At 36.5% G+C, this 27180-nt stretch overlaps 1 protein-coding gene across 9 annotated transcripts in view; it reads left to right on the top strand.

Moving 5' to 3' along the window:
* The window catches only part of AGPS (alkylglycerone phosphate synthase), a 76683-nt gene extending 49846 nt beyond the window's left edge, over window positions 1–26837 (top strand). For 8 of the 9 annotated variants that reach the window (XM_053981759.1, XM_053981760.1, XM_053981757.1 and 5 more), the window contains 13 exons: window positions 683–763; window positions 1831–1956; window positions 3967–4075; window positions 4500–4627; window positions 7231–7282; window positions 9503–9579; window positions 10715–10827; window positions 12383–12452; window positions 13395–13456; window positions 15207–15296; window positions 15698–15797; window positions 17481–17538; window positions 24093–26837. In XM_053981759.1, coding sequence (XP_053837734.1) covers window positions 683–763; window positions 1831–1956; window positions 3967–4075; window positions 4500–4627; window positions 7231–7282; window positions 9503–9579; window positions 10715–10827; window positions 12383–12452; window positions 13395–13456; window positions 15207–15296; window positions 15698–15797; window positions 17481–17538; window positions 24093–24214 — 1188 coding nt within the window. In that variant the 3' untranslated portion in view covers window positions 24215–26837. The remainder of the gene's footprint in view (window positions 1–682; window positions 764–1830; window positions 1957–3966; window positions 4076–4499; window positions 4628–7230; window positions 7283–9502; window positions 9580–10714; window positions 10828–12382; window positions 12453–13394; window positions 13457–15206; window positions 15297–15697; window positions 15798–17480; window positions 17539–24092) is intronic. The other variant, XM_053981764.1, reaches the window with a different exon arrangement.
* Window positions 26838–27180: the final 343 nt, after the last annotated feature.

Below are 27180 nucleotides of genomic sequence, written 5' to 3'. Positions count from 1 at the left end.
AGGAAATGTGGTTAATTTTTGCTATCTTGCTTTTTTGTCAGCTAGATGCATAAATAAGCATTGAGTCAGAAAATAAACCAGTTTAATGTGTCTTGAATGACTGCCAGCCAGTTCTTATAATCATTAATGAAGAGAAAAAATTAAGGTGAAAAGAAGCATTGTCAAATTTAAAACATATGTGTCTCGGAGCAATAAAGATGATTGCTGAAGCTTTACTATTTTAATAGACACTTAATGGTTATCTTTATTTTATATATAGGGTCCATATTGCATAAAACCAGATTTATACAGGCATCTGAGATCAGTTAAGCAGTTTATTTGAAACTGAAACAGCTGAAGTAGTTTGCTTTGAATAATTAGTTAGCCCATACTTTGTGAGAGGGAGATTCCTGCAAGAGTTTTGATTTAATTCTTTCTGGCTTTTTTGCTTTTTATTCTGTAAACATCCCTGGTATAAATTGACAAATGTATGTGTTAGTCTGTTGTAGTGGTGACTTGATAAATTTAAACCTGTTGTGTAGCAGTTTGAGGTAGTGAAGAGCCTCAGCTTCCACTGGTGTAATAACTGGAGTGTATTAATAGTAAATTGTATGACTAAGCATGTTGATCCTATAGCATTTGGTGAAGGAAGTAAACAGAAATATTAAACACTCATTCTTAGTTTTGATCGGCTTTTCAACAGAATCGGATTCTCTGGATAGATGAAAAAAACTTAACAGCTTGTGTAGAAGCTGGCATTGTTGGACAAGATCTGGAAAAACAGGTATTTTTATCTGGTTAAGTTGCTAGGGTTTTTTTTTAATATTTTTCTTAGGTATTGTTCATTTCTTGTCCAAATCATTGAATTCTAGCTTAATTCTTGTGTGTTTTCATGCAGCTGATAAGAATTACATGCAGTGGTTATGAACCTACCCTTCCTAATATATGACCAGTAAACATGCAAAGCCACAAGTTCCTGTGGTATAGAGAAAACCATGAGCTAAATGAATCGCTGTAGACAGGATGTAGAAGTGACTTTCAGTCTTTAAGGCACCATGTACAACAAAACATAGTTAATGATGCGTGTTACATGGTATACTTAAATACAGCTGTTGAACATGATTGTTATCAGTTGGTCAGTGCAAATTGATTATCTCAAATGCACTAATGCAGTTATCACTTAATGTGAGACTGCTTGGCCTTTAATTCTTGCTGTTTGACAGCTTTGGTGTTGTAATTCTGAGGGCATCCTGTCAACCTCAGGTGCTGTGCAGATGGCAAGGCCAAGTTAATGCAGAAAAATGAGAAACAAGTGACTACTTAATGTACAGGAATGCATGATCTGCATCACAAGTAGTTGACAATGTTGCATACAGGAAGCCCAACCAGATGGCTGTATATTCAAACATATCTCTCCTTGAGAGAATTAAGTGCAGGCAATTTGCTCAAATTTTCTGCAGACCTGCTGCATATCACATTAGGATAGAAGGAACAAGAGATTAAGTGCCTTATTTATTGGCAGCATTTGTATAAAGTTGGCAGTTACTTAAGTTATAAGTTCTTTTTGCAGATGTATATGAATTTGCACCTTGTTTTGAACAATAGAGTTTTCAGTTTTAAACTACGGGGAAGGAGTATTATAGGATGATACATAGCACAGGTATGCGCAGTAGAAGCAGAATCAATTTGCATGTCATTTACATATCCAAGATAAAAGTTTCATAAATGGGTGTGTGATCAGGATGCTTATTTAAAAAAAGACAAAAAACCCAAACAAGTATAAAATATTGTATTTGGAGTACTAAGTTAATGTAGGATCTGTAGGATGTATTTTTTATTTTCTTTCTTTAGCTTGCTGAAAGTGGCTTCTGTACAGGCCATGAACCAGACTCCATGGAATTCAGTTCACTAGGAGGCTGGGTAGCAACACGAGCATCAGGCATGAAAAAAAACATCTATGGAAACATTGAAGATCTGGTAAGTAGCTTTAATACTTGTTATAATTTTTCTGTTCAGATATTTAACTTTTATAATGACTCACAGTGGGAGAGTAAATAGTGGTCCTTCGTGTAATACAATTTTGGCATCAAATCTTGACTGAAATGCTTGTTTCCTTGCTTTTGGTATTAGTACTAGTAATCCTTATCACTGACATTAGAGTAATTTTCATTTGAGCACTCACTGACTAGCTTAAGGAATTGTTACCCTGTCCTGACTCTGGTGCTGTCTTCTACCATTTTGGACTCTTTATTAATCCAGTGTAATAATCCTGTCAAACTTCCAGAAGTCCCATGTTCTCTCCTACTTCTGTCTACCTGAAGATGTCTAGCTGAACTATCTGACAGCAAGCCAGCTCCCCACCTTCCTACATGCCCATGGCTAGCAGTATTTTTTAAATCAGTAGGCTGATTTAATTGACTGTGTGGGTGCACCGTGGTGAGACCTAGTGCCACCACACAGTCTGTAGGAATCCAGAGGAAAGAAGCAGTGGACAGGCAATGGCAGTATTCTACTCTTGAATTTGTTTTAGTCATTAAAATGGTTCAACTTTATATAAACTCAGATAATTTTTTGACTTGTAAGCATACTTTTTGATTTTAAAGTCTGCGTTTTCTGTTATAACAAATACATTGAATATATTGAAGATAAATCATCACTGCTCAGACTTTGCCTGCCTTTTTGCTTCAAACTTCCAGCTTTCTCTCATAATTTGTTTAACCCTTAATGTGTGAATTTTTTCCTTCTTTCCTGCAGCACACTTTAGGTAATGTATCCATGTTACCTCAGGCTTTTCCATCAGCTCATAGTTTAGACATATTTGTTCTGTGCACAGATGTGACACTTCACTGTCAGTGACGGAGGCTGGCAGGAACTACACAGTTTTTATTCAGTAGACCTGGCTGAAGTAAAACTCGTAGCACTTAAAAAGTGTCATCATTCCCCTGCTGCCTGAATGGTATAGTTTTGCTTGTACTGGGAGTTGTGAAGCAGAAGACTTCTCTATTATGGAAGCATAACTTCAGGCTAAAACAGCTTCTGAAATTTTCATTAGGAGGAAATAGGATTGAAAATTGATTCAGAACAGTTCATGAGTTTCAAAATAGCACAGTGAGAATAATTCAAGGAAGTGTTTTACCTTTTGAGGAACTTTGTATCTTGAAACCGTATTAAATAAGCTGCCTAAAATCCACTTACTGCAGAATCAACAGTTCATAAATTGCATATAGTGAAAATTACTTTAACTACCTGTGCTTGAAAGTTTTAAAGCCATTAGCTGAAATTCAGTAATTTTGCTTCATTTAAAGGCATCAGTAAAGCAAAGCTGAAACTCTGCTCTTCCTTAGTAGAAAATAGAGGATTGAATTGAATAGAGGATTAAAAAAACCCACATGTAGGCTCTATTGCATGTGCCTGAATGAAGCTGGAAACAGTAACATGAAAATGTTTTTTAAAAAACAACCTTCTAGCCCTACATGTGTCAGTCTTATGGCAGCTTTTATATTGACAATCTATTTCACAAAGTATTTCACTACTTCTGTCTTTCCTCCTAACTGAAATATTTCTGTAGCAATTAACAACTGAATTATAGTAGCTTTATCAAGCAGCAGTTCTAAAGCAAAACTTAAGCAAAGTTTAAACCCTCACTTTTTTCCTCTGTTGTACGATACATATTCTGGATTAAAATCCTGGTGTACATAAAGTTCTATCTGTGGAGTTCTACACTGAGAAACAAAACAGTTTTAACTGGTATTGCCTGGATGTAGCCACCAGTTGATATGATTTGTCATATAATGGAAACTATCTGTTGTGTGGAGAAACCACACTGTGTCAAAATAATGGTTGGTAACAGTTCTTGGGGTTGCCTACAGAATGTCTAAAACCCATAAAGCCAAACTGTATCAAACTTAATATGTTTTGTGGAAAAAAATACAATAAAAATATGTGCTTAATGTTAGTATTGATAGTCATTGCACTTTGTTTAAACAGGTGATTCATATAAAAATGGTAACTCCTAGAGGAATAGTAGAAAAAAACTGTCAAGTACCTCGCATGTCAACAGGACCTGATATCCATCACTTCATTATGGGATCTGAAGGTATAAACAGAGTAATTTCAAATACTGCATCTTAATTCAGTTTCTGTAATGCTTGATCATTTGCGCATCTTTAATGCTGTGGCTTCCAGTGTGTTGATGGGTGGCATTGTGCAGGCATGAATTTCTTGTGTTAGAATAAAATATTGAGACCTTAATTAGGACTGGGAAGTCGCAGCTTTTAATACTGCTTTAAATGGACCTGTGGAGTCAGCCTGCAAGTCTAGTAACAAAGAGCATGGTTTAGAGAATAAATTGTGAGAATTCACCATGTAAAAAGTAAGGAATAAATCACCTTCTACTGCAAACTGAATTTTTGTGATGTCCGATTCATGTTAACTTAGAGCATTCTGGTAAATGTTAAGTTGGGTAGCTTGCAAGCAGTTCATCTTGGAACATTTTGCTCAGTTTTTCTCTTCTCCTGAAGGAACCCTTGGAGTGGTTACTGAAGTTACAATAAAGATTCGCCCAGTCCCTGAATACCAGAAATATGGCTCTGTGGTCTTCCCCAACTTTGAGCGAGGGGTGGCCTGCTTGAGGGAAGTGGCAAAGCAGGTAAGGAAAAGCTGGATGTTGACTTCACTCAAGGACTCATGGATTCTAGGGGTGTATTGATGCTTCAGTATTTCTGGCGGTGGATAACCAGGAATTTGAGGTAGGAATCTCATGTGTATGGTCCATGAAATGCAGGATATGGCCCATGAAATTACTCAGTTGAGGACTGAGCATGTTATGACTTTGCTTGGTATTCTGAGCCAAAATGTGGACAAGCCTTTTAATGGCTTGTTTCAGTAGGAGTTATTTTCAGTAGGAGTTATTTTCATATTGCAGCCTGAAAAATTCAGCTTTGTATCTACTTCAGCTGAGAACTTTACGCTCAGATTCATTAGGACTATGTAAAATGGACCAGTGTTTAAAGGAACTGAGTTGCAGCATACATATAAAAGGCAGTTGAATTCATGGCTTTGAAGTGGTAAAGGAACAAAAGGAATGCAATGGAAGGATATTGCCTGTTTAGAAATCACTGCCTGGAGCACAGTGACATGGGCAGATGAGATGGATATTTCCAAGTGGAATTGTGCTTACACTGTAGTATTTAAATAGAGAATAGTGCAGGCAGATTGTTTCAGGTAGTGAAGTACTTAGATACCAAAGTTCTGTAGTACTTTTCCACAAGGCTATGCATCCAAACAAATCTTAATCTGGCTAGCCTCTTTCTCCACTGACTAACTTTCCTCTGCTCTGTACAAAACATACCAAATTATATATATGAATGGTAGAATGTGCCCTGAATTGGGGAAATAACTTCAGAAATGTTTTAATTAATGCCAAACTAAACACAGCTTTACATTTTTTCCAGTGATTGGTCTAAATTAATGGCTTAATGTTCCGAGCTAGATGTTCAGACTGGTATGTGAATGACATGTATATGCTAGTCAGCAGCACTTGCCAGTTTTTCTGTCATGCTTCTACTGCTAGTGCTTGTCCTTCCTTTTAAAGGTACCTAAGCAGACTTTTTGGGAATGCTTGATCATATGGCTGATCAACATTTAAAACCAGTTAAGGAACTCATGTGTTTTCCCTGTCTATGGGCTTAGTTAGAGGGGAAAAAAGAGGCACTATTTGCCTCTTAATGTTGCTCCATGTCTAAGCTTCTGTTGCTGCTGCTGCTGCTGTTTCCCTGCTTACTTAAGCCTGAACTACTTATTCTCTTCTGTTGCCCCTTGCATCAGTCTGAGTAGTAATTACAGTGATTGCTGTCTGAAAAGCTCTTTTATGTATCTGTCCACTTTAATGTAAGAATAATCAGCCTGTAGGTAGTGGGTGGGTTGGTCTCATTTACAACCACTTCCACAGCCTTCTGTCGACCTGCCTGGTGAGCTCCCTTCATGTTTTCTTCCTCTTGTGTCCAAATACATATTAATGATATTATGAGGAGTGAACATGTCAAGTGAAGTGAAAGAGCAGTACTTCCATATCCATGTGATTAGATGATGACTAGCCTAAAATTCAGACTTTGTCATATTCCTCTGGCCATACATTTCATTATGACTGGACATGGCCACTAGTGATTATACGATGTAGGCATATGCATGTCCAGAGACTTACCTAAGTAAAGGCAGCTGTTCTTACAGTTTTTCAGATTCCTGTACAGTGCAGAATCTAGATTAGACTCAAGTACAGGTTTTGATTGCAGTCTGACAGCAGAGCATGAGTGTGACCGGTCTAGCCAGGATGAAGTCACCTTTTTTCATAGCAGCATGTGTGGTGTTAGCTTTTGTACTTGTAACTAAAAGAGTGTTAACACACCAGTGTTTTAGTTATTGCTAAACAATGTGTACACAGTGTCAAGGCTTTTTCTGTTTCTCCCTCTCTTCCCACCAACAAGTGTGTTGGGAGCAGATAAGAGGCTGGGAGGGTACACAGTTGGAACAACTGACCCAAATTGACTCAAGGCAGATGCCATATAACATCATGATCATAAGTAAAATAGAGGGGGGTGTTTCATAGGGGTTGCCATTGCTTGAGGATTGGCTGCATATTGGTCAGCTGATTGTAATTGATTGCTTTTTGAATTCTGCTTTTGTGGGGTTTTTTTCCCCTTTTTGCTTACCAATCTGTCTTCATCTCAACCCATGGGTTTTTCAGCTTTTGCCCTTCTGATTTTTCTTCCCCATCCCACTGGGGAAGGGGCTGAGTGAACAGCTGTGTAGTGCTCAGCTGCATGCCAAGGTGACCTTCAACAATTAAACTTTTTCAATTAATTTTTAGTATGTGTATATCTCTGATTACACAGAAAGATAAGCTTAATGTACTAAACAAGTGTACTATCTTTAGTGCATATGCCATTTTATAAAAACACTCAAAATGTGAAAATCAATGGTTTTGGACTATTACAGTGTTGGCTTGAGGTTAAACTGAAAATTCTCAATGCATTATATGTAGACATACCTAGTAGATGTTGTTATTCCGGTGAAAACAAGGTTATAGTCACCCTGTTTCAATGATGGTGATGACCAGAGGTCTCTGGTATCAAAGTTTGCTTTCTTATATGCTATTTTGAAATGAAAATTTGATTGTAATTAATTTTAAAACCAACTATGTACATAATCTTTTTTATTCTTCCTTCCTCTTACTCCTCTAACTTTGCCTCCAAGAGATGTGCTCCTGCATCAATTCGCCTTGTCGACAATGCACAGTTTCAGTTTGGTAAGTATGTAGATCGTCATGGAGTATCATCTGTTTCAAAGGGCTTTTTAGTAGCTTTTTAGTAGCTTAAGTCTGTTTTGGGTAGTAATTCTTTTGCTCAAATTTAGACAGAGGGCAGTGAACCCAGGGTTCAAACTCCAGACAGTGCCGAACATGAGTTTCAGAAACAGAAGCCTGTCTTTGAGGAAACGCTATCAACTACTTGAGTCAGTAAAGAGCCATGCTCTGCCTATAAATGAGATGGGTGTTCTGCTGTTTCCTTTCTTGACATTTAATCTATTGGTGAGATTGAAACTCTGGAATCGCTTCCTCTATTTTGCTGTAAAGGAGTAGAGATTCTAGTTTTAAAATATAGTACTTGAAACATTTTCTTCCTAAGAGTATTAATGAGAAGTTGGTTATGAAAAAAAATCAGAATGCCAGCACCTTATTTTCAAGGTAAGTCGGTTGGTTCCTTTAAATTTCATGAAAGCATCTCACAGATTCCTTAGAATTAGTAGGTTTTAAAAAAAATATTCTGATATCATAATGTTTGACTGGGAGAGAGGTAGTGACATATTTGTCCAAAGTGAGCTGTCTGTTTTCAAAAAAAGATCAGGTGTTGTAAATGCTGTAACTGTGTGCAAGTAATCCAAGCTGTTAGGCTTTAAGTATTGAAAGTCAGTGAAGCTACCAGAAGATTCCTGAAGACAAAAGATTTTGTAAAATTTCAACTAGTTCAGACACCTAAATAGGACAATGTCAGATATGCAGAACAATCATTTCTCAGTAATTCCTAGGGAAAGCTATCATTTTAAATTCCAGCAAATTTGGTAGAAGATATGTTCTAGCTCAAGGCACTCTCATGGAGACTCTTAAGTTCCATGACCCAAAAGCTAATAGTTTGCAGAACTTGCTGAGACCATGCTATTTTGATTGTACCCAGAGGATGAAAATGGGAAGTGTGACTGACCTTGAAAACCTCTACTATGATACTTCAACAAGTCAGAATTTCTGAAACTTCTTTTGCACAGAAGCTTCAGTGATGGATCTCAGCTTCAAATGGCATTAATATAGTGGTGTTGAGAAAGCTGAACTTCATTTTTCAAATCAGGGAAATTGTGATTTGTAAGAGCTGAGAGGCCCAGCAAGCCTTGCTGCTTGCTTTGCTCACTCTTTTTTGTTACACTGTTCTGCTCGGACATGCCCAACAGAAGCCGGTGCATTTCTTTTTCTTTTTTATTTGGGAAGCACAATTTGACCAATTGCATGCTGTACACATAGTTTCAGGTGTGTCAATATTGATTTTTCTTGTAATAATTATTAAGTAATTTTTTTAGATTGTGGTTTAATAAATTCATGTTGTTTCATGATTTCTCTGTGCTTACTGAAGTGTTCTTGTTGGTGTCCTTTTGGGGTTTGTATCTGCAGAGGGACTTCCTCTTTGCTTAAGAGGAAAAAAGAGCAGTCAGTTGTTGAAGTTCATGTGTTATTCAGGAGGAAATGCTTTGTGAAGTACTTTAGAAGGAAGTATCATGTAAATGGTGCATAACTTTTTATGAATTGGGCTCACAGCATGTAGGCCAGATGCCGGGCTGCTAAAGTGAAGCAGTAATGAGAGTTCAGAAGTTGTTTGTGACTGAAAACAATGGAACAAACAGTAAAAGACTTTCATCTCGATTAAACCCAGTCCTGAGGCAGAAATGTTAATTTAACAGGCTCCAAGACACCATTTATATATCCTGGTAATTTTAGTTCCCCGTTTGTCATTAAGGAAGCAATAACTAGCTTTATGTAGAAAACTTCACACAAGTGATATAAGGAAAAAAATGCTTAACTCCTAACTTCCACCATTTTTGGCTGTTTGTTTCAGTGGTTTTGGTGTAACTTTAAAAAAAAAGTCACTGATTTTTGCTTAGTTTTGTGGTGTAAAAACTAATGAAGCGCTCTCTTAAAAATTTTCCACATGCCATAGGCTTGTGAAATCTAAACTAAGGCAGCCTTAATTGAAGTGTCAAATATTTGTGCACAGTTGTACATATGTCTTCAAAAAATTAATGAAACTTTTTCCTAAATCATGTTCTAAATGAGTAGAGAGTATGATCTTTAATTTTGATAATCAAAGTGCTGCGAGCAATTCTAGTAACTTTGACTACCAATCTATTTTTTATTTGCCCCTTGAAGCAAGACTCTTAAGAGCACTGTTTGCCTTAATATGCTTTTTTCTGCTTTTTGCCAAAGGTCATGCTCTTAAACCACAAGTTGCTTCCATTTTTACATCGTTTTTGGACGGACTGAAAAAGTTCTACATCACGAAGGTAATTTTGGGGTTTTTTATATTAATTTGAATTTTGCATGATAGTCACAAAATTCAAGATCTTTTGGTAAACTGCTTCTAATGCAGCTGAGTTTAGCTGATACTACAGTGTAAGAACTTAAGGCTCTAAAGGTGGTTTAATGCAAATGAGATTGTGTTTGAGGAGTTATTCCAAGAGTGCTGTTGTCACTGGTCATACCTGGTATGAGATGAATGTGCTTTGTCTAACAGTAACTTGGTGACAGGGGAAGACTGGAACCACTTTATCCAGCTTGCAGACCAGTGAAAATCAGTGAATACTGATGGAGTGAGGCCCACACTCTATTATATTTTCATCTTCCTAGATTTTTGCAAGACATGATCTACCTTGCTATTACAGTGAGCTAGAATTTTACAAGATCCTCAAGATATTTGGCAGATTTTCCCATATAAATTGGTTTTTTGTCTTTCTGGAATTCATTCCTTTTTAACCTACAATGATTTGATGCTAAAATGATGTCACCTAGATTTTTATATTAAATATTTTATCTTGTTATTGATTTTTCCTCCAAATTACCTAACTAGAGAGTTACTGTGAATATGGGTATTCAAACATAGAAAATTTCATTATTTTCCAACAGTGGGCGTACTTCTGGAAAACAGTGACCTGTGCTGATTCTGCTGCTTTTTCTTGGATTATTGAAGTGGGAAATAACATGTGTCTGAGACTTCTTTTGTTAGGGAATACATATTCTGTTTAGAGATAGCCGAAAAGATTTTCTTTCGCTCCACATTCATGATGGTCATAGTTTTCTTCCTGCTTTTATAGCTGATAGGGATAGTTGATAGAATACAAATGCCTCTATTACTCAAAGCATTTAAGTTTTTTTTTCTATAGCATAGGTTGTGCCTATCCTGCTTTTTAACAGGAGGAAATAGGTGACAGATAATTTGTTATTTCCGTTGACCTGTCCTGTCAAGGAAAAACTTAAGTGTTTTGGGAGTAAATGTTGAAAGACTTTTTCCCAGTCATTCCTCTTAATTGCAGCAACACTTACTGACCAGGGCATATGCCATGAATTTGAAAAGTAAAAACCTAAAAACCTATATTCTGCCACATAGACTGTGACTAACGGCAAGTTTGTCTCTCTTTGCAGTTTAAAGGATTTGATCCCAACATACTGTGCGTAGCTACTTTGCTCTTTGAGGGTGACAGAGAGAAGGTTCTTCAGCATGAGAAGCAAGTCTATGATATTGCCACCAAGTTTGGGTATGCTTTTCAAAGAACATGTTCAGTATGAAGCTGGGAATGAACTGTCCAGGAAAAAATTGGACTGGCGTATTTTTTTAGAGGTTATTGTATGGATATGTTCTCAATTTAGTACTTTGAAGTGGCAGCAGTCAATTAGCTACTGAATGTTCCCTTTGATACATATGGCTTGTACTAATTCACAGGTAACTTTACTGAAAAACTTCAGCTGTCTGTGTATTGCAGAAAAATATTGGCTAAATATAGAATGAATGTTATTAAAATGGGAACCAGCCATTTTAATTGCTTACAGGCATGAAAGCAGCTTGTTTGCAATCCTAGACTCTATATTTTGACTACAGAAAGGGAGAAAAAATTATAAGGGTGATACTAAATTTTTGCAGAATTCATGTGAGTATATGAATACAAGAAACTTGTTTAGTTGAAAGAGTGCAGTGATTTTCTGTCCCACAAAGGGACAGAAAACACTCATTGAAGTGGCAGGCTGAGTAATGACCAAGCAGTTTCTTTCCTTCTGCTTTGATTAAGTGGGATTGATTAAAGCCATCATTAAAACTGTGATTTGTCAAGAATGTACTGTTGTTGCTAATACTAGTCTCAGCTATTCAAATATACAAATAAGTGTTGTTTTATCCATCTCAAGGCTATAATTTCTGAATTTTGTGCTTTTATTATGCTTTTATTCTGTTACTTCAACTGTGAATCCTTTTGTATTTTGGTCTTTCAAGATGATAGTGTATTGGTAAGGGGGGAAACTTGTCTGTGTTAGAGCCATTAGAAGATGGTGCTGTCTATGCTGCTTTATTAAGGCTATTAGTGAAGTATTCAATAGTTTAACCTGGTTTAAAATGCTAAACCTTTCAATGGCTTTATAGTATAAAATGCTTCAATTCTATGCTTCTTCAGGGTGTCTGATTTCACACCCACCCCTCTCTCAGATTTATGGGAGCTTATAGGGAGACTGATTCCAGATGCATAGCATTTTCTTGTTCTTAGAAACCAATAGTTAAAAACAAATTCTTTCATAATAATCCTTGCTAGACTAGTGAAAGCAAGGCTTCCTTTTTCTTTACTGCTATGACCTTTGTGTCTTCTTAAAATTCATATCTCCTGTGCTTTGGGGATCTTAAGTCTTGGGGTCTCATGACTTGTGCACAAAAAAATTCATAAAAAATTCACATAAGAACTTGTACACAAATTCAACCTGCTTAGATATGTAATTACCCATGTTCCTGTAAATTAATATCCAGGATATATTGTGTCTACTTGTGTTTCTCCACTCTTTTGTGAGTTTTGAAGACTGTTTTCCAAGATTACATTAAATATTTTGTTAAATTCATCTCCAGGTTATGGAGTGAAAAGAGAAACGAATAAAGGTCTGGTCTGAAGTACCTTCTGATTTCTAGTGAAGAGACCTCACTATTAACAACTATTTTAACACAGCTTAGGCAGCTAAACTTGCACATATGTTTAATGATCAAAGTTATTTTATAAATATTTTTGTAAACTGGTGACTAATTTTGTGGAAAATAAATTAAATTCTTGTAAATTGCAGTGGCTTGGCAGCAGGAGAAGATAATGGACAGAGAGGATACATGCTGACATTTGTCATCGCTTACCTTCGGGTAGGTCAGCTTTTGTCTGTCTGTTGCAACTTCTGTTAATTAATGTAACAAAACATAGAGCTGTTTCTTTGAAGATGCTTTCTCTGAAATCAGAGTGCAGGCTGCCTTGGATGGTATCTCAAACTCCTTCCCAGAGATAGTATCTCTTCAATTTCTGAGCAGTGATTATTCATGGAATTTCATCTGCAAAACACCATATAGACATTAATTTATATTTTTGTTAAGAAAATAGCTTCTTTTAAAGGGTAGGGAGATTAGATTGAAGAATCCACAGGGTGAGTGAAATCAGAGGCTTGGAGTGTACTTGAAGTACTCATGTGCTCACTTGTCTTTTTTACTCTTCTTTGGCAATCTACTGATGACTGGTTTAAATCAGAATTCCAGCATAACAGACTTCTAGTCTAAACTGCTGCAGCTGTTCTTACACATTTTAGTCTTACTGCTGGAGTTTTTTTTATTTTTCAGAACAATATGCACATCCTGAGTGTTTGATTTGTTGGGGACAAATCACTGAATCTCCCTTTATTTCAGCAGGTTGTGTGTAAGATGGGAAGATGTTTGTCTTTTTTCTATCTAGACAGCGACTACATTGCAAAAAAATTTTTTACTAGGTATTATACTGATGAGCACAATGAAACTCTTGGATTGGTACTATACTGATAAAAATATTTGATTCGTGTAGACATACTGACAGTCTGACAATTTATCTCACTGTAGCCATGACATCAAAATGTTTGTGATCTTTGTCTTTTAAGAGCTTCCCTGTTTCCCTATTAATAATAAACTTACATCACTGGGACATATGGGTGTTTTTGCTAAATTAGAATGTCTGTTCTTCTCCTGCAAACTAAAAATTGTTCACCTGATCACTGTGTAGTATACACTGGAATCCCAGATGCTGATGCTGAATGTGACTGAAAATTTCCTTACTCTTTTTATTAGGACCTAGGCCTGGATTATTACGTAATAGGAGAATCATTTGAGACATCTGTTCCTTGGGATAGGTAAACTCTGACTACTCTTCAGAATTTCTTAAAACTTGATTTCATTCAAATTGTTCCTAGCTTGTGTTTGTTCATGAGGATGCTTCTTTTAGGCCTTACATGTATTGGATGCAGCCTGACATACCTTGAGTCTTGAAGCTGTGTGTTCTTGCTAAAGTTGCTGATAAATTACATACCAGAATTTAGTAAATGCAGTGTATCAAGCATTCAGCAATATTTAATCTTAGGTTAGCTTACTGTAAAAAATTCAGGATTTAGGAGGCAGGACACTGGTGACAGTAATTGCAGTGGGGGGTGAGCAGCCACGTGTGTGGGATCAGCAGTGTATTTCAAAAGGGATTGGTCTGTAGTGAAGATGAAAAAAATCAGGTATATTTAAAAACGTTTTTTTCTTTTTCCAGTAATGTAGAGAAATACTGAAAAGGTAACTTCTGCCCAGGATTGAGATCTTTTATCTAAGAGTATTTTATCTATTAGCTATTTGACCACAACAGAGTTTAATATACAAAATAGTTTTGGATGCTCCGGTCCATTTGATAAGTCTGAAATCTCTTAAATAGGATCTAAAGTTATTTGAATCAAAGCGTTACAGCATTCAGTGCCAAGTCTGATGACTTAAGTTGGCAACCCTATACCCTTGCTGTTGAATTTAGTGGCAATTGTAAATTCCAGCCCCTATTTGAAAATTGGCAAAGTGTCCTAAGAGCGTAGAAGAAATTTGAGGACAATTTTAAAGTGAAAGTGCTCTTCCTTTTACTTTAGCTTTATAGATTTTGAAGCATGCTAACTTCTTTGTCACCAATTTTTTTTTGCCTCTCCCTCATTTCAGAAGACAATGAATTTTTACTTAAGAAAGTATTCAAAATTATCCTCACCAAAGCAAATGCTTTGAAAACTTTTTTTCTATTTTGATTCATAAGGATCATGTAACTTTCCATAAACTGATTAACTTGTTCTTACAGGTAACAGATACTTTAATAAAATATTTATCTGACTTTCTTATTCACTAAATGGTTAAATTCTCTTGTGTTCTGTGAATCTTTAATGTAGTTCTAAATCTGTGTACAACATCAAAATCTGAATTGTAGCTCTGCAGACCTTTGTGGGAGAATGTGTAACTGAAGAAATGGTCATTTGAAAAACAATTATTTCTTTTGGTTGCTTTAGCACTTTGTTTGCACCTGGGTTTGTCCTATAAGAACCTAAAAAAAAAAAGCAGAACACATATGGCTTCCAACAAGGTCTAATAGCTCACTGCCATATTAGAATTACAGTGTTTAAGGTTGGCAGAGTAGTGCCCAGCTGAAGGATCTCCAGTTTTGGCCTTGCAGCAACACAAAGGTATGGTTTTAGTACAGTTTGCCAGACCTTTGAGTTCCTAGGATTTCTTCTGCATTTGTTAACTACTTAAATTTTGAGGCTGTTTTGCTAAGAAAGTAAAGACATACAGAACTAGGTAACCTCCTTTTTTTTTTTTTTTTTTTTTTTTTTTTTAGCACCTCTTTCTTATGAAGAAGAGCTTTTAGGTTCTCTGTTTCAGAGTAAACTTGCTATTCAGGAGAAGTGCAGAAAAAGTGGAGTCTTGATGACTATTCTTAGAACAAAGTCTAAGCTAGTTAAGAGTGATTTTAGAAAGTACTCTTACATTGTATTAGATTATGCTTTTTAAAAAGGTTGTGAAGCTCTTTTTTTAGAACCTATATAAAATCACATCCTGAAATTTTATATTTTAATGTGTTTCTTGTTACAGGGTTTTGGACCTTTGTAGAAATGTAAAGGAAAGGATAGTACGAGAATGCAAAGAAAAGGGAGTCCAGTTTGCTCCACTTTCCACCTGTAGGTAAGCAATAATATAAATAATTTTTCTTGAATATTTGTTGAGTAAGAGATCTAGTGATGATATTACAAATACTAGCAAATACTAGCCTTGACCTTCCTCTTGAACCTGCAAGTGGATTACATGGAAGAGCTGGGAGTTCAAGTGATTAGTAGCACTTGCTTGGGCTTTAAACTCTTGCTTATATGGACAAGAGTCAATTGTAATGGCTTAGGAGCTTCAACTTTCAAAGTCATAGTGTTGAGTCACTCATAGATTAGGAGCAAAAAGGATAAAGAAATTAAAAAAAAAAAGATGCTGTCCCTTTGAATAAGATAGGAAGCAATCTTAAGAGTTTTATGATGTCACATAGTGGTTGGCTTAATAGCATAAAGCTTTGTTTGTAATGCAGTTCTCTTCAACAGGGTGACACAGACTTACGATGCAGGTGCATGTGTCTACTTCTACTTTGCCTTTAACTACAGAGGAATTAGTGATCCTATTCATGTCTATGAACAAATTGAGGTAATGTATAAAGAAACAATAGTTAAAGGGGGAAAAGCTGATGACCTGTATTTTGTTCTGAACCTATTGGCCAAGCTTACTGAATTTTGCAGGAAATATCTCAAAAGTCTGTTTGTAAAGGTTTGATCATTATCAGTAATAAGAGGAACATGTTAATAGGCCATCAAGTAGAGAAAAGGCTACCAGGTGACAGTTTTAGGTATCAGTACTGAAGTATAGAAGAGCTTGACCTGGAGTTTCTTGGATGGCAGAAGCTTCAAACCTTAAACCCCAAATCCATGGGAAATTAGTCCTCCTTAGTTCCATTTTTTACAAAACCACTTCTTCTGCTTAATACTCAGTCTGTAAAATGCATGGTAAAACTGTCAAGATCATACCTTATTAATAATCCTGCATGTAGAAAATCAGGAATGGTACTGTCTCATGCCATTTCTGTTAGGCTGAGATAAGCATTGGTCTAAGCCCAGTCTGTTAGACCAGTTGTAAGCTAATTCAGCATGGGCCAAGCAGCTCTGCAGTACTTCTGCTGTAACACTACAGCTGATGAAACACTGTACTGACCTAGTTAGGTGAAAGGAATATCTTTGTTACCTTCAAGATGTAATTCTTAGAAGGATTATGGCCAAACTGCTTTTTGTCCTGCGTTCTGGTTCCTAGCTCAAACTTCAGCACCAGAAAATTGCTAATAGGACTGTAGAGAAATAGTATTTATAACTGGGATATCATTCTTCTCATGCTTATTCTTTAGAAATTTCTCTTGAATTTGGCAAGTGCATGCAAAATTTTATCTACAAGTTCAGAGGCTTCCATGCTGTTGCATATAAGGCACTGAAGAATGTAATACTTGAGTATTTATTTAATGAAACTTACTTAAAACTAGATATTACTTTTATTGCAATTAATTTGTGTGATGACCTGAAGGCACATTTTCCATTGTAGTGAGTGAATTTAGCCTAACAAAGTGAGCTTGCTGATCAAGTATATGTAATCTATGGCAGACTGAAAAAAAAACTCTTAAGTGCACAGCTACAGTTATATATATTATTCCTAAAACAGTACACTCTTTAGAAAAAAAAAAAACAAACATGTAGTGCTTGGGCTTAGATAAGCTTTGTTGTTTACACTTTCTAAGCTCTCTTAATTATTCAGAAGTGAATGGCAAAGAAGATTCTACAACTTGAACATTCTTAACATAGAAAATTAAATTTTGTTTTCTACCACAAACTGCACCCATGAAAGGGCTGTGTCTTGTAAAGTACCTCGCTGCCTCAACCAGGATCTTGGAGATCTGGGTTGAACTCTGATCTGAATAAGGATCTTGAGTCGCTCTGAGAAGCCTGTTTCCAGACTTCTTTTTTGAGACTTAATCATCTTCCAAATAAGCATCTCAGCCACTGGATATTTTAAGTTTTGTGAAGGCAGAAGTGATCAAGAATATTCTATTCTCGAGTAATACATTTGTTACAAGAGATGCCATTTGAAATGTCGTGGCTTTGATGTTTGTTTAGAAGACTCTTACCTTTATTTGCAGGCTTGAACTATAATGTTTACCTATATAATGTACCCTAATTACTTCAGAAACTTTTCATACACCTGTGTGTAAGAGTGCAATAGCAAGCATTTAATGAAATCCAAAGTCTTGTGCAATTGCTGTTGAATAAATACCATCTCTTTCAAATTTAGAGGGCGGCTAGAGAAGAAATACTTGCCAATGGAGGAAGTCTTTCACATCACCATGGAGGTAGTGTTCTCAGTTTAATGTTAGTTTCTTTGATACTGCTAAATATTCATGAGTACATAAAATAGTTTGTAGTAGAATTCTGAAAAATATTTCATAGCATTAACTGAAATTACTGGGGGAGGGTCAAGGGGGGAAGGAGATCTCCTGGCATTTTATCTAGAAACTTCTCACTTTTTTTTCCAGTTTGATCGATTTGTCTTAACCAACTTTTACTGATCCTTGTGTAGATATGTATCAGTTACAAAGACTTCAGATGGGATTTTCACTGTTTTAAGACAGTTTTGTGTCCCCTGTGGCTTTGTGAATGCTATTCGCCCAAATGTAGGCGAAGTGTCTGAATAAAAGGGCCAGTGACTTTGAACTGGACTATGTTGCAATCTACCATTTCTTGTATCATTGATGTTATATAAATGTTCACTTTACTGGCCTGCTGTCTGGTAAGTTCTAGTTAACTAGTTTCCTCTCTTGGAGTTTGGGGATTACATGTCCTGTATTACTAGCATCTTCACAAGGTATTTTGTGCTTTAATATTAAGAACCAGTGTCACGTATAAGTAATACTTCTTATTCCTGATGCTTTACATATGCTTTTCCCACATAGATGGATAGTCTAATTTGATTGCATGCGTCCTATATAACCCTAGATGTCAGGAAGACTTGTGACATCAGTGTGATTTGTGCAGCTACTTTCTTGCAAGTGATTATCTTCATATATTTCTTCTCTCTACTCTCTTGGGGCATTGCTTGGTCACAGATACAAGAGCAAAAAAGAAGTGCAATGGTTTAAAAAAAAAACTAGAGAAAAAATTTGTAATTCTGAAGTCTCTGTGTGGGGGGAAAAAAACTAAAGGGCAGAAGCTGTGCTTTAAAACATGTCAGTTACTTCCTAAACTTGAAGGGAACTTAAACTTTTAGCTAGGGCTATTTTCAGGCATCTTGCTTTGTGATGGAAACTGAAATGGACTCTGCTTTAGCAGTATCAGGATATTGAAGGATATGTAGGTAATAACATGGGTGAAAAGGTTTCAGTAGTTTTTGTTTGCTCTTACTGTTAAATACTCTGATTAAATGTGTAATATGATGGTGTAGTGGACCTGTCAGTTCTCACACACTGGATGTGGGATTACCCCCGTGATGTACTCATGTGCTTTCCCTGCTGTGGCAGCTCTGTTTTACTGTGACTAGCATTTCATCCAGCTCGCATGCAGCTGGAGCTTGTCACACATTTGGATGTATTTGCCCTCACCATATAGAACCTTGCTTACCACATGTGTTGAACAAGAAAAAAAATAATTATATAGCATTTTCAAACCCTTGCATGCTTGAACCTTGTGACTCCACAGCTATGAAAACTGGGTTTCTGTTTGACTTTTTATGCTCCTGTTGTGTGCATGACTGCCTCTGATACTGATATATATTTTCCACTTTGAGTGGTTTTGTCTGGCAGTTCATTGTGTTCAATATTCAAGATTAATTTTTTTCCCCTCCATAGTAGATGTGGTGCTGAAAATTAGCCTAATATTGTCAGTTTTATTTACTGACCTCCAAGCCTTGTAACTCTTAGCACTGACTGGTCTATTGTGTAGAGTAAAAGAAAATACTAGTGCAATTTCCTTTGGTGTTTGTCTTGTAATTGTGATTAATAACAGTTGTTTTCACTATCTGGAAACAGACAGGCTGATTTGTCTGCCCACAATCACACTGTGATAAATGGAGCTATTTTAACTCTGGGTTTGTGTATCAAAGAAAACAGATGTAGTCTGGGACTTGAGGCTATAGGAAATACAAAGCCTGCTTAAGTCAGTGTTCATATACTCCTTGAGTGAAGAAATGGTCGTATATGACAGTTTGAGTTGTGTAAATGTATAAATTACTTTACATCTAGGGAAGTACCAACTGCATGTAGGTGCACAGTAAGAACTGAAATCATGGTACTTTTAACTTTATGAAGACTAGCTTGAGAAGGACTTTACTGTGCATAACTCTTCTTTCCCCTGCCCCCCATCATAGTTGTCACCCTGTCTTGACTGTGTCCTATGCTCAGAAAGGGACATTGCACAGCTATGAGCCTTCTTTTCTGGGCACTGAGTATCTTTTGATTTCAGAGTCATGTAAGTTTGCTGGAGAGCCATAGATAGTGTTGAGAAACTTAGCATTTAAAAAGCAACATTAGGAATGACAGTTTCTTGTAGATAAAAGCTTAAGTTCAGATAAATAATTATTCTAATCATTTATGGCAAGCCCTTAAAACACCCATATGATGTGTCAAACTTGAATTTTTCTTTTATCAAACATGCCTTTTTTTGTACGGATGAAATAATGTGCTGAGGAGGTACCAGTAGGTATGACTGGTGCATAAATACAGCTATAACCCCTTTGGGGTGCACCATCAGAAAGGAAGAAGGTTGGATTTGTACTTGATCCCTTTCATATTACCAACTTAAGGACCCATGTAATACTAAAGAACAGTGTAAAAAGTAATGATACATTGCTTCCCTTTGAGGGACTGTTTTAACTACAACTGGTTACTTAAGGAAACAATTACCAGATTGTGGGGTTGAGGAAAATAGCCCCATTTAGCCACTTAACATAATAGAACTAATTTTCTTCTACTTTCTAGACAACTGATTAGAATAAAGATTAACCAGGTAGTCCATGCTGCATAGGTTTAGCTGTAGTATCAATGGCAGCTTATATAGGAAAATAAAAAATAAGAAAAAAATCCCACAACACTAAAAACCAAAGCAAAACCCCCAAAACAAAATAAAGGAAAAACCAAATCCTACACCTTGTTTGCATTCAATTACATGTTTGACATTGCAGTTCTTTGGCATTAAGAGGCTGTGGCTTAAGTTATACACTGCAGTAATTAACTCCGACAAGCTACAAAATCTGAAATTATGAAGTTCTTTCATGAGGGGGAGTTGAACACATTCTTTTGTCTTCTACAGAGGGGAAAAAAGTCTTCTACCCTTAGGTTAAGCATACTAGATTTTTTGCTGTACTCATTAGAATGAGTTTAAACTGATACATTTGTTAGACATGGAGTAACCTCATGTGAAATTATACAGTAACACAGTTGTATTTTCCTCCTTGGTCTGTTGAAAGTCTTAACAGAATAGTCATCTTCAGTGCCTTTTCAAAAAAAAAAAAAGAAAAAAGGAAAGGACCTCCTGATTAATCAACACCAAACTTGAAAGTATTTCAGCTGTTAAGATACCAAATGAAAATATGCAAAGTGTTGTGGTGGTGGTGTTAATTATGCGGTAGACTTGGTGTACACTGGTCCAATATACCCCAGTGCTGCCATGTTTTACATTAATACACCGACCTTTCTCAGTATTGCAGAATTCTCCTGGAAGAGTAATAGCATGTTAAGCAGTCTATAAGGGCAGAGAGCTGCTCTCCAGAGGGACAGCTAGCTTCAGGAAGGGCAACAGCTGGATGAGCCTCATCCTTCTTAGGACCTGTCACTGCTGCTCCTTTTGCAAAGCTGTTCTTACGCAGTGACTGTCTCTTCAAATTGAAAGGGCTGGAGCAGAGGAAGTCCAGAGCCATGTGCAGTGCCATCAGAATCTGTTTCCACTGGGAACACACAGTACTATAAATCTGTTCTGCATGGGTGTAAAGTAATTCCTGGAATCAATCAGCTACATGAATTTTTTTCTTACAGAAGTGTTCATGTGTGCTCTGGTACTTCATATTCCAAAAGTGAGGAAACCAATTGCTGCCTGCTGTTTGTTCACTCCATTTTTAGCAGCCAGACTTTTTGTAGCCATCCAGATGCATTTTCGAAGATGGGCAAGTGAAAAAGGGCAGTGGAAAGACAAACTTTTCCAATGGAGAAACCAACATGGAGCAGCATGTATCAGAGCTGGGGAAAAGTTACTTAGCCAGTTCACATATTTCTTTCATATGTGGACTAGAATGATAGATTAAAAACCTAAAAATAAAGTTGGAGTTGGACTGTCTTTGGAGTTGCTACTGAACAAGCTCCTTGGCTTTCTGATCTGAAGTACCTTGTGAGAAGTAGGCTCCCTGCCATGCTGTGGGGTTTATTCTCAGTGTAATAGACTGGGGTTCAGATTGGAGGTTTCTGGCTTCCTAGCAGTGAATGTTTTAAGGCACTATTAGACTGCTCAGCATACCTCAGGAACAGGCTACTTGCCACCTGTAAAACTTGTGCTGAAGGCCTATAAGTGGTAGATTCTGGTATGCATTCTAGTTTTGTCTCCTGTCAGTTCTAGATAAATGCCATCATGTAGGGCTAAAACTGAAAAGTCTACTTTCTCTAGGCTAGAAGTGGGAAGTTGGTTTTCTGTAGTCTGTAATAAGATCAGGCTTAACTGAGATCTTACTTCTGGGAAGTTAAGGCTTCCTTGAGCACAAAGCTGTTCTTTAGCGAGGCTTAGAGTGGAGGTAAGCAACTTTGTTACTTAGAATTATTTTTATGTTCACACTAACATCTTTAACTATTATGGCATTTTCTTCCTCTTTTTCTCTTCTCATCCTTGAAGCCGTTGGGTTGTCCTGTGGAGGAGAAGCACCAGAAAATGTATAGCACAGCACTAACTTGAAGTGAAACAATATATAAATGACCTTTCTAAGTGCTGCTCTCATTTTCACAGAGCCTTTCCTTCACTTTGTCTGTTTTCCATTTTATCTGATGGACCAGCATAGAATTAGGAGAGATTGTTTCAAAGCTTTTTAACTCTAATGTGAAAACTTAAGTAGTTGAAAACTCCATGTATGTTTCATTGACATGAACAGTAGGAGCAGAGAATCAACATCAAGGGGTTAAAATCTTTTTGTTGCGCATGTTTGTGAAGGACTGGTAACTGTAGTACAGCTTTTTTTGTTTCCAGTTCACTAATCAGATGTATGTTAGATTTATTATTGCAAAAGTATAAACCATAGAAAATTTGACAAGATAGATGTGTAAATTATCACTTTGACAGAACTAATGATGCACTCCAAGCACCTTCTGTTTTCCAGCACTTGGTGAGCGACTTCATTAAATATGCAACGACTGTTTGGTGCTGCTCAGACAGTAGTTCAGTTCCTTGTGGAATTGCATTATTACTGGAGGTGTAAAAGAGGCAGGCATGCTAGCTGTTGGGCATCCTGCTGTGATTCTAATGTGCTCCATCTTGTTGGAGCAGTTGTTTGCAGTCTTTTCAGGACAATTACATCCATAACCACAGAACACATTCACTGAAACTATATTACAGATAACAGTTGAAAATAGTAATGACTGTTCTTCAGCTGCTGCTTGTGTAAGAGCCAGTGTGAGTGACTTGAGGGGATGGTCAAGCCACATCCACAATTCAGGTGTTTTGTAGTAGTGTTAAAGTTTTAAGAGATAAAATTTGACCACGTCACTGTGCTCAGACAGTCACATTGTAGTGACAGAATTTCCATCTGTGAATATACTTTCTTGAGCTGGGGCTGCAAAATACAGCGAGGGTTCCTACCACAATATACACAATGTACAAATTCTTTTGTCCTTCACTTGTGATCTTTGATCTTGACACACATGCTGCTAATAGTCATTTTCTAGCAAACTGCAAATTTCACTCTGTCTCACATTATTTGCTTTTCTGTTGGCATTGTGACTGGCTCATTTTCCTTAAGGTATAAACAAATATACTCTGTTCTCCAGAGGTGTCCCTGTAATTTATTATTCTGATGACAGTTTGATGGTTACCCTGAAACAGGGCACAAAAGATAGCTTGAATTTAACTTCAGATACTCTTAAAGCTTCCATCTCTCAAACCTTTACTATGTCTTTTCATACTGACAAATGGATTGTGTTTCAGGCTGGCAAGTTTAATGCTAGAGTGTGTTTAATGGAAAAAATGTCCTCGGTTTTGAATGATCTGTTAATCAGAGTTGATGATTTGGTTAATTAGCATATGAACACTTGGCCATTTAACAGGACTATTGTGAGAATTTAGTGAAATGAGTTTTTAAAAGATTGTGTCAGCTTTGTTTGTATTTGGTACATGTTGTGAATAGCCATTTTTATATGCGAAACAAAGCTCTTGTGTAATGGCGTTGAGCAATTACCAGCCAGCATAGAAGTTTTTAAATGAAATATTAAGCCTTCTTCATAGAAACAGTTTTTTAGTATTTAAACCAATACTGGTTTAAGCTGGATTATTGAGTTACGTTTTCGCTTTAAAGTAATCAAGAAATACGGGGTTCTGCTTTTTAGTAATCTCTACAGTTTACAACTTAAAATTAGTTTGTGGCTTTTTAAAACTTACTACTGATTCCTTGTCTTAATAGAACATGTGATTTCAGCCTAAGCTTCATCTAAATTTCATCATTTCTAAAGGAAGTAGACAGTGTGGAACACAGTCTTCCTCTGGGAGTATGCTGAGCTTAATGAGCTTGATAGTCTGGTGGGCTCAATAAATCAAATAAAGCAAAACATTTCTCATTTTTGAATAAAAGCATTTATCACACAGTGTTTATTCATTCATAGTCACAAGATTGATTGGCTCCTAGAATCCTGCCATATATTGAAATGCTTTGTTTTTGTTTTTCCAGTAGGCAAATTGCGGAAGCGCTGGATGAAGGAGAGCATCTCTGATGTTGGCTTGGGAATGCTGAGATCTGTTAAAGAATATGTGGACCCCAATAACATCTTTGGAAACAAAAATCTTTTATAAAGCCCTGCACAATTGATGTACTAAAAATTATAAATTACTGTTGAAATTCCTCCACTTTCATTGTATTGATATCCCAGTAATCAAATATAACATAGACTAAACTTTCAAAACTAGTAACTTACATTAATTTTTGCTACCCCCTTCCCCCAATAAAGTGTAAACATCACTGTTAATGTTTATGGACTTTTACTTAACAAAGTTCCAATCTACTGGGCACAAAGTACTAACCAGGAAATGCAAATTTGGGTTTACAAGTTGGGCTAGGCAGCACAGCTGACAGTATTTTCAGTGCGGGATACTGCCAGATGTTTCTTACTTAAAGGATCCCCTGCAAGGAGGACAAAGACTGACAACAGTGTTTTCTACAGAAGCAGCTGCACAGCCCAGCCTCTTGCTAAAGGAAAGCTGCTAAGAGACAGATGAAAGAACACCAAGGAGTACCTCCCTGTACTGCATTAAGTATGTAACAGACTTGTAACCAGCAAATACTTAGAGTATAAATATAGGCTTTCATCAAAAGAGACAGTGTAAGTCAAACTACTAAAAATTCAGTAATCTCTTACTGTAGTACTACTGGAAAATCTTACACAATTTAGCTGTTCTGAGTTGTATTTGCATTGCTGGGATAATCTTAAATTAATTGTAGGTCAGTCACTAAGTTTTGTACAATGGACATTTCTCACTGTATGTTGAAAACAGGTTTGTAACAAAATTTTGTGTTCATCTGTACTTCAGTCCTAGTGTGTATGGGTTTTGTTCCTGTTGTTTGTTTTGCACAGATGCAAAATATCTTTTTCAGTTACTCAGATGAAACTGCCCAGCACTGTCTTTTGAAACAGTCACAACAGTTTAATAAAATGCTTAAATGGACAACCTACTGTCATCCTGGAAGTGAGATTTCCCATTTAAGTTTTGTACAGTTTCCTACGGTCTTTATGAATCATTTATTTACTTCACAAGTAGCCACAATTTTAATTGTCCATTGAACTTTATGAAAATGAAATATTTTCTTGATCAGTATCATGTGAGAGTTAGCATTTTTACATTGAAACTTGAATCTTAATCAGTAAAATAAACAAAATATTTGTCAATACTCATGATCCATTTTTAAGGTGGGTTCTTTCTTAAAGGAAATTATCCAACTTTTTGATAATTAATGTATATGCATAAGGTAGAAAAAATACAGATTGTCCTTTGAGGACACTGTCTAGTCACCTGCTTCACAGCTCTATAGTGTCAGTTTGGACACCTTTTGTATTGGTAGTGTGCCCTTAATGAGAAGAAAATGATAAATTGCATTTTTGTTTTTAAACTATTTTAGAATACTCTCTATTAGCTTTCATATTGGTAATATACCAAAAAGAATATAAAATGCTTGGAAAAATACTGCATATCAGACAACTCTGAACTTGTTCTGAGATTAATTTCAATGCTACAGTTCAAATGATTGAAAAACATGGACACTCAAACCATTACTTTAAACTGCATGCTGTCAAGGTAATTAAAGAAAACTTTTTTATGATCTGCAGGTCATAAGACAGAATGTTCATGTGATGTTTTAATGCAGCAGAATTTATTTTGAATGGTCTTTATTTCACAACATCTCAGTATAAAAATTGATTATGTCTTCTTGTCCCCAGAGTTGGTATTTCAGCAGTAACCAAAACAGTAGGTGTAGTCTGTTGTAGGAAACTGAGCCTTCGCACTGTGGTTAAGTGTTCCTTAAGTACACAAAGGTGTCTCGGGGAGTGGATCTGCACGTGGCCGTGCAGGGACTTCCTCACCTCAGCTGCACTCCGTGGCCATGGCTGGCCTCTTGCTGATGACTTGTGTCACTCCCCAGTGGAGACTTTTCTAAGAGCTGGTAAATATGAAGGGTGTTTATGTGCCTCAATGAAAGTTTGTGTAACTATGAAGAATTAATTTTGAAGGAAAGCATGTGAAGCTTTTTTGCAGAATGACAGCACAGAGTAGAACTGTGCTAGTCATAGCTTAGTAATACTGATCTCTTAAGATTTTGACTACAGTACAACACAGCTCTGCAACATCCTTCCCATTTTTTAATTTTCTGACTATGGTTTCCTCATCCTTTTTTTGTTGTAAGTACACAGGTAAAATCTCCTTACACTCTCTAACCTTTAAATAGCCACTGACTTCTGAAGTGATTTAAAACGCAGTAAAGATTTTTACTGTATATCAATTGTCCTATGGGAAGGTGAAATAACAGGCTACAAGGGGCCGAAATCACTGTCAATGGATAGCTGAGGAAAAGATTAACTCCAAATGTAATGAATATTGCTGTCTTCCTAAATACTATCTTATGAACTGGTCAGAGCTTAGTTGAAACTGCAGTTGTATTACTGCATACATATGTATTACTGTCTTTAATTTCTCATTGCTAATGAAAATAGAAAAAAGTGTAATGCAAGTTCAGAAGACCTAGATAGAGACCATTCACCATTTAAAACAAAATCTTACTGTCTCTAATACTGTAGTCTTCCACCACTCTTCCTTCTGTATGCTGTACTTTCTTTCCACGGACTTCCCTCCTGCAGCTGCAGCCTGTTCAGAGATGGAGTTTGATCCATGCAGATTAGAAGTGCTAGTGCATAACACAACTTTTGCATTTGCTTGAGTATTTTGGCCATATATAAGTTTCAAGCAGTTTTAATTAAGCTTGTAATGACTTCCAATTACACAGTTTGTGCTCCCTTTGAAGGAAGAAAGGTACAGAGAGTGACTGTGGCTTGACTGTAAAATATGTTTACATTAGAGAGACCTTTATAAAAGTTTGGAGAGAAAAGAAGCAAATCTGTTAAAAGCTGAGCCAGGATCTAAATCTTATAGTCAAAGAAAAACGTGTCTTGATTTGACTTGCATTATAATGGTTAAGTTAGAGATGTCATCTTTGCCTTACAGCTGTTAACAGAGGCCAGGCCAAATAGTTCTTCCGTAGCAATGTTAAT

This window comes from Vidua macroura, chromosome 7 (assembly GCF_024509145.1).
Source record: "Vidua macroura isolate BioBank_ID:100142 chromosome 7, ASM2450914v1, whole genome shotgun sequence".
In the NCBI taxonomy this organism is placed as follows: domain Eukaryota; kingdom Metazoa; phylum Chordata; class Aves; order Passeriformes; family Viduidae; genus Vidua; species Vidua macroura.
The sequence above is the reverse complement of the archived record's forward strand: the minus strand, read 5'-3'. Positions and strand labels throughout refer to the sequence as shown.